The sequence below is a fragment of the Thermobia domestica genome, chromosome 5 (genome assembly GCF_964235325.1).
Source record: "Thermobia domestica chromosome 5, izTheDome1.hap1.1, whole genome shotgun sequence".
NCBI lineage: Eukaryota > Metazoa > Arthropoda > Insecta > Zygentoma > Lepismatidae > Thermobia > Thermobia domestica.
In genome coordinates this window covers 218,710,912-218,729,202 of record NC_137458.1, presented here as the reverse complement: position 1 = coordinate 218,729,202, position 18,291 = coordinate 218,710,912, and the positions used below count along the sequence as shown (strand labels likewise).

Sequence of the window (18,291 nt, the reverse complement as noted above, 5' to 3'; positions counted from 1 at the left end):
ATCAAGAAGGAAATTACTTTAATAAGAACGGAAAAAGTTTACAATAAATTAAAGAGTGAAATTGCAATAGTGCAAAGAGTAAATAAAATAGGTTTCATTACCTCTTTTTATAACGTATTGTAGTTTCCAAACGAATGACAACCTTGGTTTATTTCCTACATAATATATTCTACTCAGGAATTTCGTGGTTTCCAAGTGCGATTCAGTTTCCACTGAAATTTAAACAAATTTATGTAATATTTCAACTTTAGCACGCAATTCAAAACTTGTATGGTATTTAGAAACTGTAAATAGATACAACATTACTACCAGAATGAATTTAGAAAAAATTTAACAGAACATTAAAGCTCAGATATGTCCACCAATTATTTTGTTCCTTGGTTTGTTGGAAGTATTTCATTACTAGTGTACGAGGTAAGTATAAAATGAACTTAAAATTGTATTAACAACATGTGTCACATTAAAAAATTCGGTTAGTACCTTAGCTATGAAAAATTTTGACAGCACTAATTATAATGATCGTTCTACGCACGGAAAGAATTATAAAAACATTTTGTGATTTCAAATATGTGTTGATTCAAGTTCGATTCTACTAAAGTTACACAAACATACACAAAATCTCTAGTAAATAATTTTCTTAGCAACAAGACGGAATAAAATAACTTTTCCGCAATTTGAAGCGGTAGTTTCACCCTAACTAATACAAATTGTTATACAAATATTTGGTCATCACTCTGAAACTTTCACAGACGCTCATAAATGCTTTTTGTTCAATATGACAACAAGTTAAATCATTATCTCCTACCAAAAACCGGAAGGTTTTTTCCCAGTTTCGTGGAAGTTGCTACTCAAAATTCATATATCTCGTCTCCTTTAGCCTAAACGGTATAACTGTGGGACGTAAAACTTAAATATTTCATTTCATCTCATTTTTCAAAATTCATATCCTACAAAATGAATTTTTCAAAAGTCTCCCTTGCTTAAATTGTATCTCCACAGTCTTAAATCTTGGTAAAATCGACTTCTTGCATCAAATAGAGTAGTCACATTTTACATATTAAAATAGGTAATCAACAAACTTCGTAGTAGTATGCTCAACGTAGCATAAAAACTTAGTTTGAAAAGTACAATATTAACCGACTCAAAGAAATAGCGCTAAATAGCAGAAAATAATCATAATAAAGCCCTTAAAATCGTACAATAATCGTATTACTATTTTATATAAACTTATTTGGGGTTTGTGCCAAGCCAACAAATTAATGCTTAACATAAGTTAGTTTTAATAATAATAATAATTTTAATTTTAATAATAATAATAATAATAATAATAATAATAATAATAATAATAATAATAATAATAATGAAGCATTAATTTCTTTGGCCTGGTATACACACTCCAAAAAAGTTTCACAGATAATAACAATGAATTATTTTATGTTTTTTGGTGCTTTATATTATTAGTTTCTGTTTCCTAACATTTTTTATTATTTTCTGGTTTTAGCGGGGTTGTTGGAAGTCGGTTATTTTTTTTTAATTTTATTTTCTATTTTTAGTGTGTTTCTGAAATCGATTATTTTTCTTTAAGTTTCCTTATTTTTTTCATTTTTATGTTACCCCAGTAATGTAGTTAGATACCTAAACTAGAAGTAGAAAGTAATTTCATATGAAATTGGTCGGAATAGGAAACCTGTGTGAAAATTGATCTAAATGTTACGGAATTATAAGTAAACATAAAACACGGTATTATCACTATCAACGTTGAGGAACTTTATGCTGTAGCTCTGAACACAATAATCAATCCTGATAAAATTTATATAAAAGCAGTGAGAAGGTATACTCTTTAAAATTAGAAGTAATAATTTAACCGACACACCTATGTTGAAGATTTGGGTGAACATTCTCACATTAAACTCGGTTAATAACGGTGCTAACACTGTCAACCGTTGAGGAACTTCATGATCTGGCTGCCAAGATTGTAATTAGCACCTAACAAGATAAAAGAATCCACCACAAAAGTATTCTTAATTAAATAAAAGATGAATCAACAAAATTGGCGCTCCTAAGTCGTAATTATGTGTGATCATACAGACAATTATGATATTTAACACTATAAGCTATTGAGAAACTTCATGATGTAACTCCGACGCCTAACATTAAATCCTCATAAAGTTTACATGAAAGCACTGACATTGTGAGAAAGGATGTTCTTTCAAACAAGCGCAGATCATTAAAATCGGTGCATTTTTGCAGTGGCGGATCTAGCCTGGCCCGGAGGCCTAGACCCAGCAGTTTTTTGATTGACAAAAATAATTCAAGTTATTATATATACATGTTTAAAAGTTTATAGTAAATTCATAATATACCTATCGTAGTATAGTTTCTGGCTGATCCCCTACCAGATTTTACCTTCTGTTGAACTTACATGTAAATATTTCCTACACATATTGAAGTAGGTTAGTTACAACATTCACATTGCACCGTTGAAGTACTTCACATTTCAGCGCCGGAGAGTATTATTACTACAGCCCGGATTTATATGCAAAATGCATGTTTATAGTAGCATGCAGAAACGTATGGAAAATATTTTTTTCTTTCTGGCCAACCTGTAAGGATTCGTTTGAAACACATATGATAGCGCATATAAATGCATATTTTGAGTGAATTTCGATGTGCATGCATATTTCGTAAACTTTGCAGGATACTGCATATTTCTGAATTTTATTGCTGCATTCTAGCATATTTCAGAGTATATCAGAAGAAAGTAGGTAACATGAACTGAATCACTTTGGGAACACAGATGTAGAATTTTTTTTAAAAAGCGCAGTTTGTTGCATTCAGTAACAGTTGACTTGTCTTGAACACAGTTTTCATCGTGCAGCAGAAAAAATCAGATGCCAATATCCGGAAGTAGACGCACTTGTATGAAATGTAAAGAAGTATTTGTGAAAGCTCCATTGCGCGTACATATCTTTCGCGAAGTTGCGAAAAATGTTACGGTACCTTCGAAGCCTGTTTTAGCCGATGAGACTAGTGGCTAGAAGCTGTGTCGTATTATGCAGATAACTTAAATCAAGTGAAGACAGTTGTAGACTCACTAAATCTTGGTGATGCAGTCGCTATTTATTTGTCACAAAAATGCTTCTCTACAAGTGGCAAAATTAAGTACATACACAAAATCTTCTCGAGAATACCTGAAATTACCAGACAATTGGAATTCCGTAACAGTGCTTTGCAGCATTTACTCGTTTTGCTGGGCGAGCTATCGCAGACTTTGTAAAGTGAAACTACCGGTGTTGCTGAAATAGTGTCCGATAAACTTTGTCAAGTATTACGCAAAAATCCCAGGTACAAAAGAATCTGTGACATTGCAAATGTACTTAATGATGAAAACATGGAATTGAAAGAGAACTTGACACAGAAAGACATTTGGTATTTTTCACATGCACCATTGACTTCTGCAGATGTAGAAAGGAACTTCTCGATCTACAAAACATTTCTCACTGATAAACGCAGAGAATTTACAGAAGGAAACGTAAGTAAGGTGTTCGTAGTTCATTGCAACAGAGATCATTAAGAAAAGATTTTTTGTAAAAAATTAAAATTATATTTTCTTAGCGTATATTTCATTAATATGTTAATTTTTAATGCATATTTAGTGCATATTATTTATATTTTTCGTGTATATTTGCATGCACATCTCGGGGTTTGTTTGTGCATGGAAATAAGGTCTCTAATCATTACATTCTGATAAAAATTTATCTGTAACTACGGGAAAGGTATACTCTTAGAATTATATATATGCAGGCTGGATCATTTACCTCGATACACCATTGTAATTTTTATACTAATAGATGCAAATTGCTGATATTTGATACCCTGCAAATATCAACAGAGAGATATTATTTGACATACTCTACAATACAATTAGTTTAACAATGTTGCCAACTCTACATAAGGTTATATTTATTTTCCAATGGCACTACGTCAGACTAATATATATACCAAATTTACATGTAAAACATGAACTTGCAATACCACCTTTACTTTGCAGTGTTGCAAACTAAGGACGCTGCAGTAACACAAACTTCGTAAAACGACCAAATTTTGGAGGCCTCTATTTCAGTAATAACGCAACTCGCACAGACGAGCTAATACACGTACAAAGTACTTTAGTGTCAAATGCTACGGTCATGACATGACGTATTTTCTAAAAGCAGACACAAAGTTACAAGAGTTTGAACATTTGACTTTTTAAAAATACTTTTGCAGAAGTTAGAACATTTGACTTTTTAAAAATACTTTATTTCGAAAAAGCATTTTAGATAAGCACGAAATTCAACTATATAGATTGTTTTCAACAGATATAAAGATCATAATGCCGTTTACAGCAATTTGATATTTCAAACAATTTAGGAGATACGACATATGGTTAAACTTGATATATTGCTTAAAATGGCATATTTGTGGGAACTTTTTAAAGCAATTTTTTATTTACTTTGCTTCTATAACATTGCAGCAACACTTTCTCGAAAGTTTGATCACAACAAGTTGCCTGAAATACCAGTACATAAGTCTAACTAGTGCTCTAAACTTTATCAGTATTTCCCTATCTCCAGAACGGTTTGATATTTTAAGTTTATGTAAACTACATTATGATCTTATCGACTGAAAGTTATCTATGCAATTAGATGAAGCACTTATCTAAACAGTTTTTCGAATTGAAAGCTTTTGAAGACAGTCTTATTTTTAATTTCTTGTGTGCATGCGTGTGTGTATGTGCGTGTGTGTGTAGTTGCGTGTTTGTGTGTGTGTGTTTTTGTGTGTTAAGAACTACATAGTCAAATTGGGTTTAATTATAATAAACCTCATCCTTTTTTTAAATAGGTGAAAAAGAAATTTCGTAATAATAATGGGAAACATTTTAATTAACCTAGATACCACTCGTAGTGGAATTACTTGAAACTCGCTTCTACATGCAGTTTAGATAAAATATAGAATACGTGTAGAAAAGTTCAACTTCCTACAACATAAAACGTTTAATCTTTTCTTCCACCCACTTAGGTGTTGAGTTTAAGAATATTCCGTCAGAAAACCATAGTCTATAGTCTGAGAAGATTATTTGTATTAATTTTTTAATTACCTACAACTGAATGTTTTGAGATCTATAGAAAGCAAAACGTCTCATCTTAGAGGTCTCGTAAAATCCCATCGTACTTTCAACCCAGCATTCAGTGAGATTTTTTTTAAATAATCAAGATTCTACGCCCGACAATAGAAACCTGGTGAATGGTAAGGGAAAGGTCTCAAGCTCTTGTCTCCCATGTTATTTTCAGCCTAGTGTTCGTTGTAAACAATAACAATAATAAAGTTTCAACATCTAACATTTTTATAGATCGAGTGAACGGAGAAAATTTTAGACTTGGCATTTCTTCTTCTCTTCCTAGTATAATTTTGTGCTATAAAAATTAAAAGTACACGAAGAAATTAACAATTGCTACTGGTTACTTTAAGTTATATATGCACTTAATGCAGCGATGGTTTATTACTACTTGTTTGAAATATGTCATGTGATCACCATGGTTATTCGATACTAAGTTACTTTAGAAGTACATTACCTTGTCCGTGTCACTTCCGTTATTGCTGTTGTAAGACCCTCTATAACTTGATTGTTTATCGATGTTCGTGGCACTATAGCGTTCTTGTTTGCAGCCTGCATAATACGTGTAAAATTTTAAGTTTTCATTTTGCATGTAACTTTGTGATAATTAATATTCTGACGTGTGCCATTTGGAAAAATAACTTTGTGCGTTGTTGGCAAAACTGTTAGTCTGGTGAAATTGCAGTTATGTCACATAGTGTTCTCTGTCGATATTTGCATAGTGCGAAATTTCAGCGTTTTGTATCTTTTAGTTTATAAGTTACAAAAGTGTCAAGATAAGTGATCCATCCTATAAACATTACATCATATTAAAAGAATATCATATTGCATATTTAATAGGTAGCTAAAATCATATAGAACGTTAAATAAGTAAAAGTATATTTCCAAAGTAATATTAGATTAATAAAAAATTAGAAAAAATAAACTAAAACCTTTAAGTAGTTAAAGTTTTCAGAGTAAAATTTTTACTAAACAATTTTTGAAAATAAACTGTTTCTTGCAAACAAATAAAATCCAAACTAAAAGTGTTTTCAAACGAAAATATTTTTAAATTAAAATTTTATCAGAGAACATTTTTCAGCTAGATTGTTTAACAAAAAATTCAAAATAAAATATTTTGTCCAAAAACTTGTTTAAGTAAAGTTTGTTTTAAAAAATGAAGGAAAATCAAGCAAATGTTTTAAGACTAATTTTTGGGAGGGGGGAATCTTAAAGGAAAAATTTAAAGTAATTAATTTTGTTTTTGAAACGGTATAAGCTTAACGCTTAACTATTTCACTTTCTCAGAACAAAATAAACAGTTTAATTTCTTCACTAAAGAAGATAAGTTTAACGATTAACCTGAATTATTTTTATATACACGTAACATGAAATAAGAAGTTAGTATTCACCATGAATAGATAGTGGAAACATCTACTTTCATGTATTCTCTCTGAATCTAGTATTTATAGCAAAATATATTTTATAAAGAGAGGGCTTTCCAATCTATCTAGTTTGGTCAGCGGAAAATTTTCGTAACATATATTGGTATTATACAGAATAGCACAACATATATACAACCCTGTCCGTTACAGTGCAATTTCACGAAAGGCTACCACAAATGAAAGAATTTTGAATGTGAAATTTGACACATATAATTATTAATAATGATTATATGAGTAAAGGGACTCATGATATCGTTAACTTGTTAACCAAAATATCATTTCATCGAAACACCAGTTTGATTTTCATTAAACTAAGTGTGTTTCATCAAAGTACACACATGATCTGAGCTTAAATTGTTCGTTTTTGGTGTTATTTAAAATTCCACGTAACAAATCAAAAATCAAACATACGAGTTACTAATTCACGCTGAACTTCCATTATTTTTGCAGGAAAATTACAACGAGGGTACGAAAAATACGTGTGAATACTTGTTGATTGATCTCAAGCAAAATACACGAGTTCATACAAATATGTTTCCTCACAACTTAAATCATTACATCTATATACAGACACATGTTTCAATTATGATTCGGTCAATTTCCATGTGTTCTACAGTGAAACATGCTGAACTTCTACGTCTCCGCATAAGGCTAAACTACACTTACCAAAAGCTATAATTACCAATGCAGACGCCTGAGTAATACAAAGTATTTGTGAATGTTGTTATACTCTCTTAAAATGCAATGCTTTTTAACAAATATTCACAAACAAAGTTTAAGAGTAACAAGAACACATTCCATTATAACATGGGTAGAAAATAATGTTAGACAAAAACAAGAAGCATTTTCTCGTTCAAGGAGGATTACTACCGGCATGACTTCTATCTGTTGTTATGCAGTCTACTTTTAAACAATAAGCACCATGTACTATAGAAGGAAAATTGCTTTAGTGCCTCCGAAAGTGCTTCAATGAATACATGCGTTAATTGACGTTACAGAAACACGTGATTTCAACGTAGATCAAGAAACACAGTCTACATTGAACACAGCATATTAAGGTGGTTAAGAAAAGTAGAACCAGTACAATAGAATATTATAGACATACCTTTATATTATACGTAAACAAGAAGATGCAATATCAAGATGTTACGAAGGATACTAAATAAGAAATATTAGGAGAAATACTACAAGTGTATCTTGAGAAACTAATATTTCAACAATTAATGCAAGATGATGCAATAGCATGGGATACTAGAGGGACTGTGTACATCAATGACCGTAAACTGCAAAAATTCAACTTAGTAAATTTAAATTATGATGGGATTCAAATGAGAAAATATACAAATTCTCAAGACGGGAGTTGTTTTGTAATCATCTCGTAACATCAAACATACTTCAAAAATTAACTGGTAAACCATGAGGACTTACGTATATTTTAAATCGTAATACGTCAACATCTGAGCTAGTCAAGCCACTATCTCTAGAATATTTGTCTTCAGGAGACGATGATGAAGAATAATATGTTTCAGAAGTTAGACAAAAAAAATAACATGTCATTTCTCAATGGTTAACAAACAAGCTATGCACAAAAGTTGAAAGACAGTTCCAACAAGACAGTGTATCATTTTCTACTGCAAAACACAATATGGTTGCAAAGTGAAATCGGTACATCACTAAAAGTAGAACTCTAGTTAAGAAACGGCCTACACATAACTTCTACCGACCAGTGCGTCATTCTTTCACTAAAGATTTGAATCTTGTGAATAATTTGATGACCAGTTGGAATGTGACTTATATCTTGAATGAAATGATTTTGAATATTATTCCATCAACGAATTAAACTTTTAATATTACGTTAAAGCTGCTGTCAAGAAAATCATCTTTGTATGTCTAAGCATGCTTCATCTATAAATTTATAGTCGAATATCGATAACAACAAGAACAATAACTTGCTTAGACATACATCTAAGAATATTATAAACATTTATATAAAAACTCTTTTAAAACATTATGTATCACCACAATCATTTTGTAAATATTATTGTTTCATTTCTTTGAATGTAATGCCCTAAAATATCGCACTGAAGAAGAAATTTTAAGCCAAGTAATTTTATTAACTTTAAATACTTTTGTTCAAAAGATATAAATGAAAATTTTCTGCTCTGTAAGTTTCAAATTAAAAACTTTTGTTTACTAAAAGTATTATTAACTCTGATTTTTTTTTCATTTTCTGCATATTGAAAAAATTAGATACACTTTTCTTAGGTAAAAATACTCAAATTTAAAATTTCTAGAGCCTTTCTGTTTTTAGTATGCCCTGCTGGCGCTGTTGTCGATGTATACTTTCCCGTGGATATGGAGAGGGTTGCCACATTGAATTACTTCTACGGGCTTCCTTGTGCACTGTCTCGTTAGTGATTCTAAGTAGCCTACGATCATCACTCACCAAGATCAAACGACTGAATGACTAATTGGCAACACACACAAGGTCATTCACTTCTTTCTCCCAAGAAAAGGAAGGTTTCCTTCCTAAAAGGGAGGCGGAGATGGGGTCGAAGTGTCACATATTTTCCGGGGGCGCACTTGAAATAGAAAGGCTCTGAATAAAAATTTGCTATAAAATTAAACACATCAATTAGAAATTTTCACAAGGAAATTTTGATTGAAAATTTTTATACAAAAACGTTTTAAAAGCTTTAGACAAAGAGTTACAGAAACCTTATTTGAAAATTTTCTTTTGCTGAAAAGTTACAAGCGTAACAAAGGAATAGTTTTAAAGAACGCAACTGCTTTAGAAACTAAAACAACAGACGCAAGTTTTGTTTGAAAAATACAATAAATCTTCAATTTGAAATACAAAAAAAAAAAGTGGATTGGAAAAATCGACAAATAAATCGTGTGATCTTTTATAAAAGGAATTTAGGTTCAAAAGTTTTGTTTGTTGAAAGATTAAAAGTCAACCAAAAAGGCCGTTTTAAAAAATGTGAACGATAAGCTCTTACTTGACGTTGAGTTAAAACTCGTCTACCTTTATTAATGGAAATCCTTTCAGTTCGTTTCAATTGTAAATCATTGTTAATAACGAGCCACTGTTCCTCATTCAGGGAATATGGTTAAAAATTAAAACTAACCAACAATATTTAAAACTCCATAACTTTTATAATCAACAAATCAATCTTTGCCATAAATTTGCAATAAGGATTATTTTCAACAACTTTCCCAAGTACGTACTTAGATCTTAAATGTCAATAAAAGAGTAAGATTCCCATCCACGACACCAAATACACCCAGTCTCAAATGTAAATTAGTGTAGGGGTGGTATGCACTAACATCTATCCAAGGAAACAACAGGCGAATGTACTGGTGCTAGATACTCTTCAAAGAAGGTGCAATCTACACAGTGTCATGGCATAGGATCGTAAGCACCCATTTTAATGCATGAGAGAGCAGAGTTATCACGTATCTGATTCAAGTTACTGCTAACGACCAATCAGGGCGGTTTGCCTTTCTTTCTTTTTTTATGTTTGTGTGTGTGTGTGTGTGTGAGAGAGAGAGTACTACCGCATCAAGATTGAAACTGAACTTGTTCTCAACTAGAGACTTAGGTCCACATTCATGAGACCATAAATACCCAACCTTAAAGTAAAGGAGTGTAGAGTGGGTTGCCCTCATTTATCCAAGGGAACTACAAGGGTATGTATTTAGTCCTGATACTCATACGACCTTAAGCACACCCATCGTGGAGCATAAAGGTTGGAGACTGTTCATCATGCCCATCCAAGGAAACCAAACTGTGCGTGCCTGTCTTGCATATTCATCAAAGAAAGTGATGTATCTCACGAGAAGAGCATGAACACCTATCTTACAGGACAAATAACGTAAAAATCTTTAAAAATCTAGATTTTATAACAATTTTTACCTATTGCAAGGGAGTACTCACACCCATTCAAAGTAAACACAGGAGTACGTACTTAGTCTTAAACATCCATTTAAGTGAATGAGGTACTTCATAGAACAGAAAAAACACGCTAGTATAAATATAAGATCATAAACACTCTTTTTATGGTATAAGAAGAGCAAGATTAATCAACCTCATCTATTGCAGAAAACAAAATAAACCGCAAGTGTATATCCCTTGTCCTAAATGCCCATGAACGAAGGTGATGTACTCCTGTATAGGATCATAAATGCCAATAATTGAAGAAAAATACCGTCAAAAACCCTGAAATCTTGAATTTTCGGCAATTTTTTAATCATCAAAGGAAACGACCTACGACCCCCGACCCTTAAGCTTTTAGATACATCTTTTTCACCTACAGATCCTCCAAAAAAATTTACTTTTACGAAATTGACTAAAGATATAAGACAGTCCGCAAATTTTAGGTGTTGGTGGTATGTACCCCTTCCAAACTATTGAAGTGATTGATCTATGACATCGTGTCACATGATCGAGGTTAATGCCCAAGTTCCGTGGCTCTCAACAGCTAATCAGTGCCAAATGATCTATACTTTTCTCATTATTATTTCATTACGCATCTTAACCGCAAATGACATAAACTAAAAATTTTAGTAATAAACTATCTACGATTTTATACCGTTAACAACTGGATTTTCAACAGTTTTGTGATGTCTATACATGCACTTTGATTCTAAAAGATGTAACGTCCACCTCCGCCTAGCCTCTCCAACTCGAACCCAAATCGAGACTTTTCAAAAAATAATAATAATTATAATAACTACAATAATAATAACATAATAATAACAACTGCCGATCTGAACTCATTCAAAAAAACTTGGCAAATGGCACTTGCGGATAGGATCCCGGCGCAAGGGCAAGCTTACAATATGATCCAATATTCCTTGGGTTTATGAAAAGAAATCAGGAAAAATATATGTATATTTATGGCAAAATAAACACAAGAAATTAATTTCTCAATAACAAATTTATTCAATCAAAAAATGTTTGCGTATATGCATTATTATGTTAGAATAACGCATAGACACATAACAACAACCAAATATATAAAAATTACAAATATGAAAGGTGAATGAATTTAGTTATCTTATTTCGTTAAATATTAATCGATTCAAATAATGTCGAATAAAAGTTAATAGTCTTATCTTAGCCGAAATTAGGAAATTAATTTCAGTAGAAATAATTCAGGAAGACAAACCTAACAAACTTTTAGAAAATTCCAATTTTAATCTGAACAAATTTAGCTCAACAATCAATAGAAAGAATGATCTAGTTAATATTCACTCTAAGTAACAATAATTTCTTTCAAAATCCTAGTCACTAGAAAAAGAAAATGGAACGCTATCGCCTTTCAAAAGGAATTCAAGATTAAATATGTCAAAATCAAAATAGATCATCAACAAATTGCTGAAAAATAAGAATGGAAGAAATAATGGATCAGCAATTTAATACAATAAACCAATTAACTTTTCTCTTTAAAAAATTCCCTTTAAATTCTTTCATCAAAAATTAGGGAAGTGTAGATTACTAAGAATAGAATAGTACTAGGAAACAAATTCCAAATTTCTATCCTAAACAAAGCAGAGTTTCGAGTCACAACCACACAATACAAAAACATGAGAGGCGACACAGCTACTTTTATTTAATAAGAAATTCACACTCACCTTTTTCAACGTTCTATGTTTTACCTTCATTTAATGCAGTCAAAATCGTAACCTCTAGCTTCTCCCAGACTAAACTTTCTAGAATATTACCACTTGACAATTTGATGGAATGGGTGCCAGGGAATGAATTACGGCCTCTTTCATCCAAGTTTTGATAGCATCTAAGGCAACAAACTTTCCAAAAGGAATAGTTAAATTCAATTCAAACACAAGTTTACGCTCGAAAAATCAAGAAAGATTATCCAGCAACAAATTAAACTTATCCACATTTGTCCACCACACAGATCTATTTTACAGACATAAGGTTGCCATAAAAACTTGAAGCAAACACTAATCTACTAACTTCTGAGACTATAAATTCATAATATAAATTAATATAAATAGAACTGAGCAAGCAAGACACCATTTTCTGCGGGCATACAATTTACCCAGCTACGATCTCTTCCTTAGAAAATGCTGTTTTAACAACTGTATCACAAGATTCACACATTAGCATATACATTGTAGCCGAATTTCTTGTTTCAAAGCACACATAATAATAATGAAACCTTTCATTTCTCTGGCAGTATCTTCCAAGTTACCCTATGCTGTCCACTTTGACATACAACAGCGAAGCACATACTACAACAAAGCAACGAGCTAAAAGAACAAGGAAGTTCCACACCGTCTAACGGATAAAGAACAAGTCAGGTATCCCAGAGCGATACGCTGACTCGAAGACAAAATCGCGCGACCAACCCACGACCCCTAGTACGCAATTCTATTTATTTTTTCTCTCTCTCGTTGCTAAACCTAACGAGCAAATCTTTCGTTTTTTTCAATCTTTATGTTTTAAAGGAAACAAAACAGAAAGTGATTAATTTTTAAACAAAAGGATATGATATATGACTATTCAAGGCTAAATATAATGACAATCCGAATAATTATAGTCAAATACTTTAACACTTCATATTTTTTAAAATCATATATAAATGGGTAATCCTTGCACGAGTTCATTTTTCATCGGTAACAGGCAGCTTCAAAATGATGACTCGTTACAACCACGTCTCGGTACAAGCAGAATTTTTTCACATTATAGTCATGGAAAAATCTACAAAACTGAAAAAAGAATTAATAAACGATAAATCTATATACAAAATAAAATTTAACAATATGTACAAATATTGCAAGTTTAGAATGTAATTAATTAATAATCAATAGTTTCGTTTACAATACCAATAATAAACTTTAAAAATAATTAGTAATTTTTGCAAACTAATTTTTTCGAAATTATGGCCATAATTCCTATACACGAATACCAATTGCTAATTCAAGAACAATTTATTCTTGCTACATCGATACCAAAACATTTGTTAATTCCTTCTCCTCCCTTCTAGAAAAAATGTAAACCAATCTAATCACTAGGATCGCGATAGACTTTTCATTCAGAAACATGATTCCGTTTGTAAGAATCCTAACTATCATTTTCATCAGAGACAAAACGTATTTGGAGTTAGGAATTTCCTAACATCATATGAGCCATGCCATTTGTCACTTAGAGACAGTAACTCGATCTCTCAATGAAGACTTTATATGCGTTCGGTGTGAAACTTTGTCGCCAATTAAAAAGGTATTCTCTTTTCCTATTTGCATCCTGAACTTTTCCTAATATTTTATTTTTTCCATATTTGTCAGCCTCTAGTCAGAGATCATGGGAAGATTTACCAGCAATATCGGACTCTGAGATGTTCCATACATTTCCCAATGGGGTGTAAGTAGGACGTCCGAAAAAGACCTCGATTGGACACATCTTTGGTCCGAAATGCTCGCTAATATTAAGCGTAAACTCTAAATCTGGTTTAGTGTTGCCCATAGATGCTGCTCATCAGCAAAGGATAATCTAATAGAGGATTTTGAAGTCCTGCTGGATGATCACTACTAAAATTTATGTTTTATACTTAGGCCAAATAGAAACCTTTTAAAGTATTCAGAAACAAAAACTGAAGCATTGTCAGTCGAGATCACTTCTGGAAATGCCAATCGACTAAAAATCTCTGTCCTCTTGTCCGCAATAGATCCTCAGGATAAAGATCTTAACTTCTCCAGCACTACAAAACGCTCCAGCGCTTGCATTATCTATTCCAATAATAATGTACATCTAGCATTTAGAGTTGGGAAGAATTCATATTATATCAAATATCCAGTGCAATCCAATACGCTTACTATACTCCGAAATTAAGAAACCCATTTTTTGCGATTCTCCTCGTTTGTCAGGAACAAATTCTTTTGGTTCCTCCCTTAGATTTTAAGAAGTAATTTTTTTCATTGATTTTTAAGAGTTCTGTAAATACCAGAGTGACCACCAATCAATCTATCATTATGATAGTACTCTATTACAAAATGTGTTAAGGCTTTTGGTATTACAATCTTGTACGGATTATGCGGAGAATTTTTTCTTTTCATCAATATGTTCTTGTTTAGAACGTACCCAGGAAGAGAATCACCATTTTCCAATTTGTCAATTAAAGATTTCACCTCTGGATCTTCTTTTTGTAATTCATCTATGGATTCCTTGATCAAAGGAAGTCTCCGCAAATGAGCGTCTTAAATTGTTGTCAAAAGCCACTAACCCGTCGGACAATCTTAAACACTAAATTCAAACGGATCGTGAACCCTAGTCAAAGTATCAACAACCAAATTGTCGCTCGATCTAGCATGTTTAATTTTGCAAGAAAATTGAATTTCGACCAAAGGCCCGTACGTCAGCAGCCTTTTAGTTACTCAAAATCCACGTTAGCGCCTTGTTGTCCGTAAGAACATCAAATGATTTTACCAGATATTTTCTGAATCTACAAATAGTTTTTACAAGACTGATAAACTCTATTTCATGTATACTACGATGTTTCTCTGCCTCAGAAAGTTCCTTATTAAAGAACGAAACACGTTGAAGCTCAACTTTGCTATTTTTATGAGACAGACAGCCTGCAATACTTTTCCCTGACTCATCGACATTAATAACAAACTGTTTATTCAAATCAGGATTCTTAAGAACTACGTTTTCCACCAAAATATTCTTTAATTTATCTAAGACTGGTGATCCAAAGTCCAGACAAATTTCATATTATTTGATTATGTTTGCTGAAAGGTCCCATTATTTCTTGCATTTCCGGAGCAAATTTAGAATAAAAGTTAAAAAAGACCAAGAATCTTCATTAAGCCTCTCCGATTTTGTGGTGGAGGTATATTCTTTATCACAGATATCCTAGGCGGATCAATTTCCATTTGGTTCTCTGATATCACATACCCTAAGTAATCAATTTTAGTATGAAAAAATATTTATCAGGAGAAATAGTAATATTATATTCTTTGAATCTTTCTAACACTTTATGTATCGTTCTCTTATGTTCTTCAATAGATTCGGATGAAATGAGGACATCATCAAAATACGATTTATCACCATTCTTTTCCAAATTTCCAAGCATTTTATGCATAACACGAGACAAAATGTTACTTCCTGTCTTAATATCTACTGAAACTCTCTTGTATTGAAACAAACCTTTCGGAGTGACAATTGTCGTATTATTTCGCGAGTTTTTGTCTAATAATATTTGATTATAAGCTTTCCCTAAGTCAAAGTTACTGCGAAATTTCTTATCAGCTAACCTTGCTAAACACTTCTCAATATTAAGAGATGAAAAAGGATCATTTACTATCAATTTATTTGCCTCAACATAATTAACGACAATTCTAAAGGTGTTATTTTTTTATTGTTCAGTAAGAAACAGCTGCTTCCATAGTTTGAATGATCAACTTCTTTATCATTCCTTGACGTATGAAATCTTAAACCTGTTCTTCAATTTTTTTTCCTTATTTTTAGGAATAGGAAACAGATTTTGTTTAAAAGGCTTGCTCTCAGATAATTAAATGCTGCCTACAAAACCATTAATACATCCTACTCTTTCAGTTATAACGTCAGAATATTCTTAATCGAATCAATGAAAGAAATTACCGTATATTTGGATCTCGTTAACTTTAAGTATCCTTTATTTCTGTTTTTTCAACCTGTATGTACGATTGGTTTCTCACCTGTTTAGATCGACCTTTCATTGTTTTTCGCCGTGGAATATTCTCCGAAACACATTCTGTTTCGATTAAAAAGAGCATGGAAATTCTTGGCTAGTTCAACATCCACATCTGAAGCCTCTGAAGAACTATTCTTCAAACTCTTGTCAGTTTCTGGTAACGTAGGCTGATGAACACTAGTATTTTGACTCTTACTCAATGCTGTCTCTTTAACATCCACGCTTTTTGCCTTTCTTCTGAAACTTTCTTGTTCTTTTTATTCCTCTTCTTCTTAGCTGTTTGTTTGAATGAGTCACTAAGCAAAGAAGACTTCAATTCAATATCATTATTGGCTGTAAAAATAAAATTCGAATGGTCATTAACATGTAATGATTTTTTAAGAAATGGATGATCAACCGTATTGCCAACGTATTCACAATTCATTGAAACCATGGCCATATCAACGAAAGTCTTTCTATCTTGCATTTCTTCACAACTATTTACAGAATTTTCACAAACACAAAGATCTCCATTAATAATTTCGGGTTATTTTAACTCTTCTCCAACCTTATGATTTTCGACGACAGTCTCATTATAATCCTTCGAAAAATAACATTCGATCATATTCCTTAATTCTAAGAGTTGCGAAGTATTCGGTGCATTAATAGTTAGTATTAGTGATGTCAACCGCTGAAGTTCTAAGTCGCATTGGATCCCTTTTCACTATTTTCGAAAGAAAGAGTATCAGCTCTAATAAAAATTGAAGCAAACCCCAAAGAATTATTATTTAATGAGTTCTTAGAGCAATATTCATTTTTAGAAAACTTCCGTTGGCCATCCGGATCACCAACCTTGATCTCAATCTCTTTTAGATTCACTCAAAAACATCACGACGAAAACTAAGTAGCAGTCTCTTTCTATCATCGCCCAGTTTCATATTCTAGTAGTCCAAAACAGCAGATGTCGCTCGAAGAAAAGGCATACCCAATAGACAATTACATGGTAGCTGGTCAAACATTCCGAAGATCACCGTTTGAAAGAACCCTGACAAATTTACATTCGCAGTCACTTCTTCATTGGTTGAAAAGAACAAACCCAAACAGCATCAACTGTTCGTTCAACTATTTTGCGTGTATATTGTTCAGCACCACGAAGTCTAACTAAATTACTGGTAACAAGGTTGAAACTCGACCCACCGTCGATACAAATATTAGTCATAATATCTTAGTTTATCTTTCCCGAAACACAAGTTGCCACTACACCATACATCTCCGATGGAACTCTATTATAGTCCTGGTTACAGCTTCCTCCGATCTTCTTTTTATTTTTAATTCGAAAACCTGGAATAATTGAATTCCTAGACTCCCGCTTCTATTGATCCAATTTTACATCATGCATAAAGGCACATTTTTGATCATTTTTCCTAACATCCGAATATGATCACATACTATTGTTGGACAATAACATTTTTTGGTTTCCCTTGTTAATACCCATTAATAGATTATACTGTAGTTGTTCGCGAATATTAATAACAAACAAACCAGATATTTCTAAAAGTTCTAATCTATTAACTGGTACATAATAGGTAAGCATACTGAACCTTTGATTTGGGTAAATTGCATTCAAGATAATTCTAACTAATTCTCCTGCTAAATTCAAATTCAGAACATTCATAGAAACTATTATGAATTTAACATACTTATTTATAAGTTCTAAAAGTTTTTGTTTTCTATAAATTCTTTCACCAATTAAAGAATGAATAAAAGTAGGTGTAATAAATTTCATGAACATGTTCTACCTAAGTATTTCCCAATTAACATTCTCATTTAAAGCTGACGTCACTGATTATGAGATTATACCCTCACATTTTGGAATCAAGACATAAAATCATTCCTAGTAACTACTGTCCATTAGGATTTCTTTTATTTTTATCAACATCTCGAAAACCTGTAAGCTATAGTCACCGTTAAAGTTCTTAGTACCCATCATTCTATTTTCTAAGTAGGCCAAAGATCTCATAGAGTATAC

The 18,291-nt window shown here is 32.0% G+C and overlaps 1 protein-coding gene across 1 annotated transcript in view; it reads left to right on the top strand.

Annotated features, from left to right (window-relative positions):
- The first annotated feature begins 288 nt into the window (after positions 1–288).
- The window catches only part of LOC145684766 (serine protease 55-like), a 75,371-nt gene continuing 57,368 nt past the window's right edge, over positions 289–18,291 (top strand). The window contains exon 1 of the mRNA XM_081757137.1: positions 289–414. Within this exon, the coding sequence (XP_081613263.1) occupies positions 355–414 (60 nt within the window). The 5' untranslated portion in view covers positions 289–354. The remainder of the gene's footprint in view (positions 415–18,291) is intronic.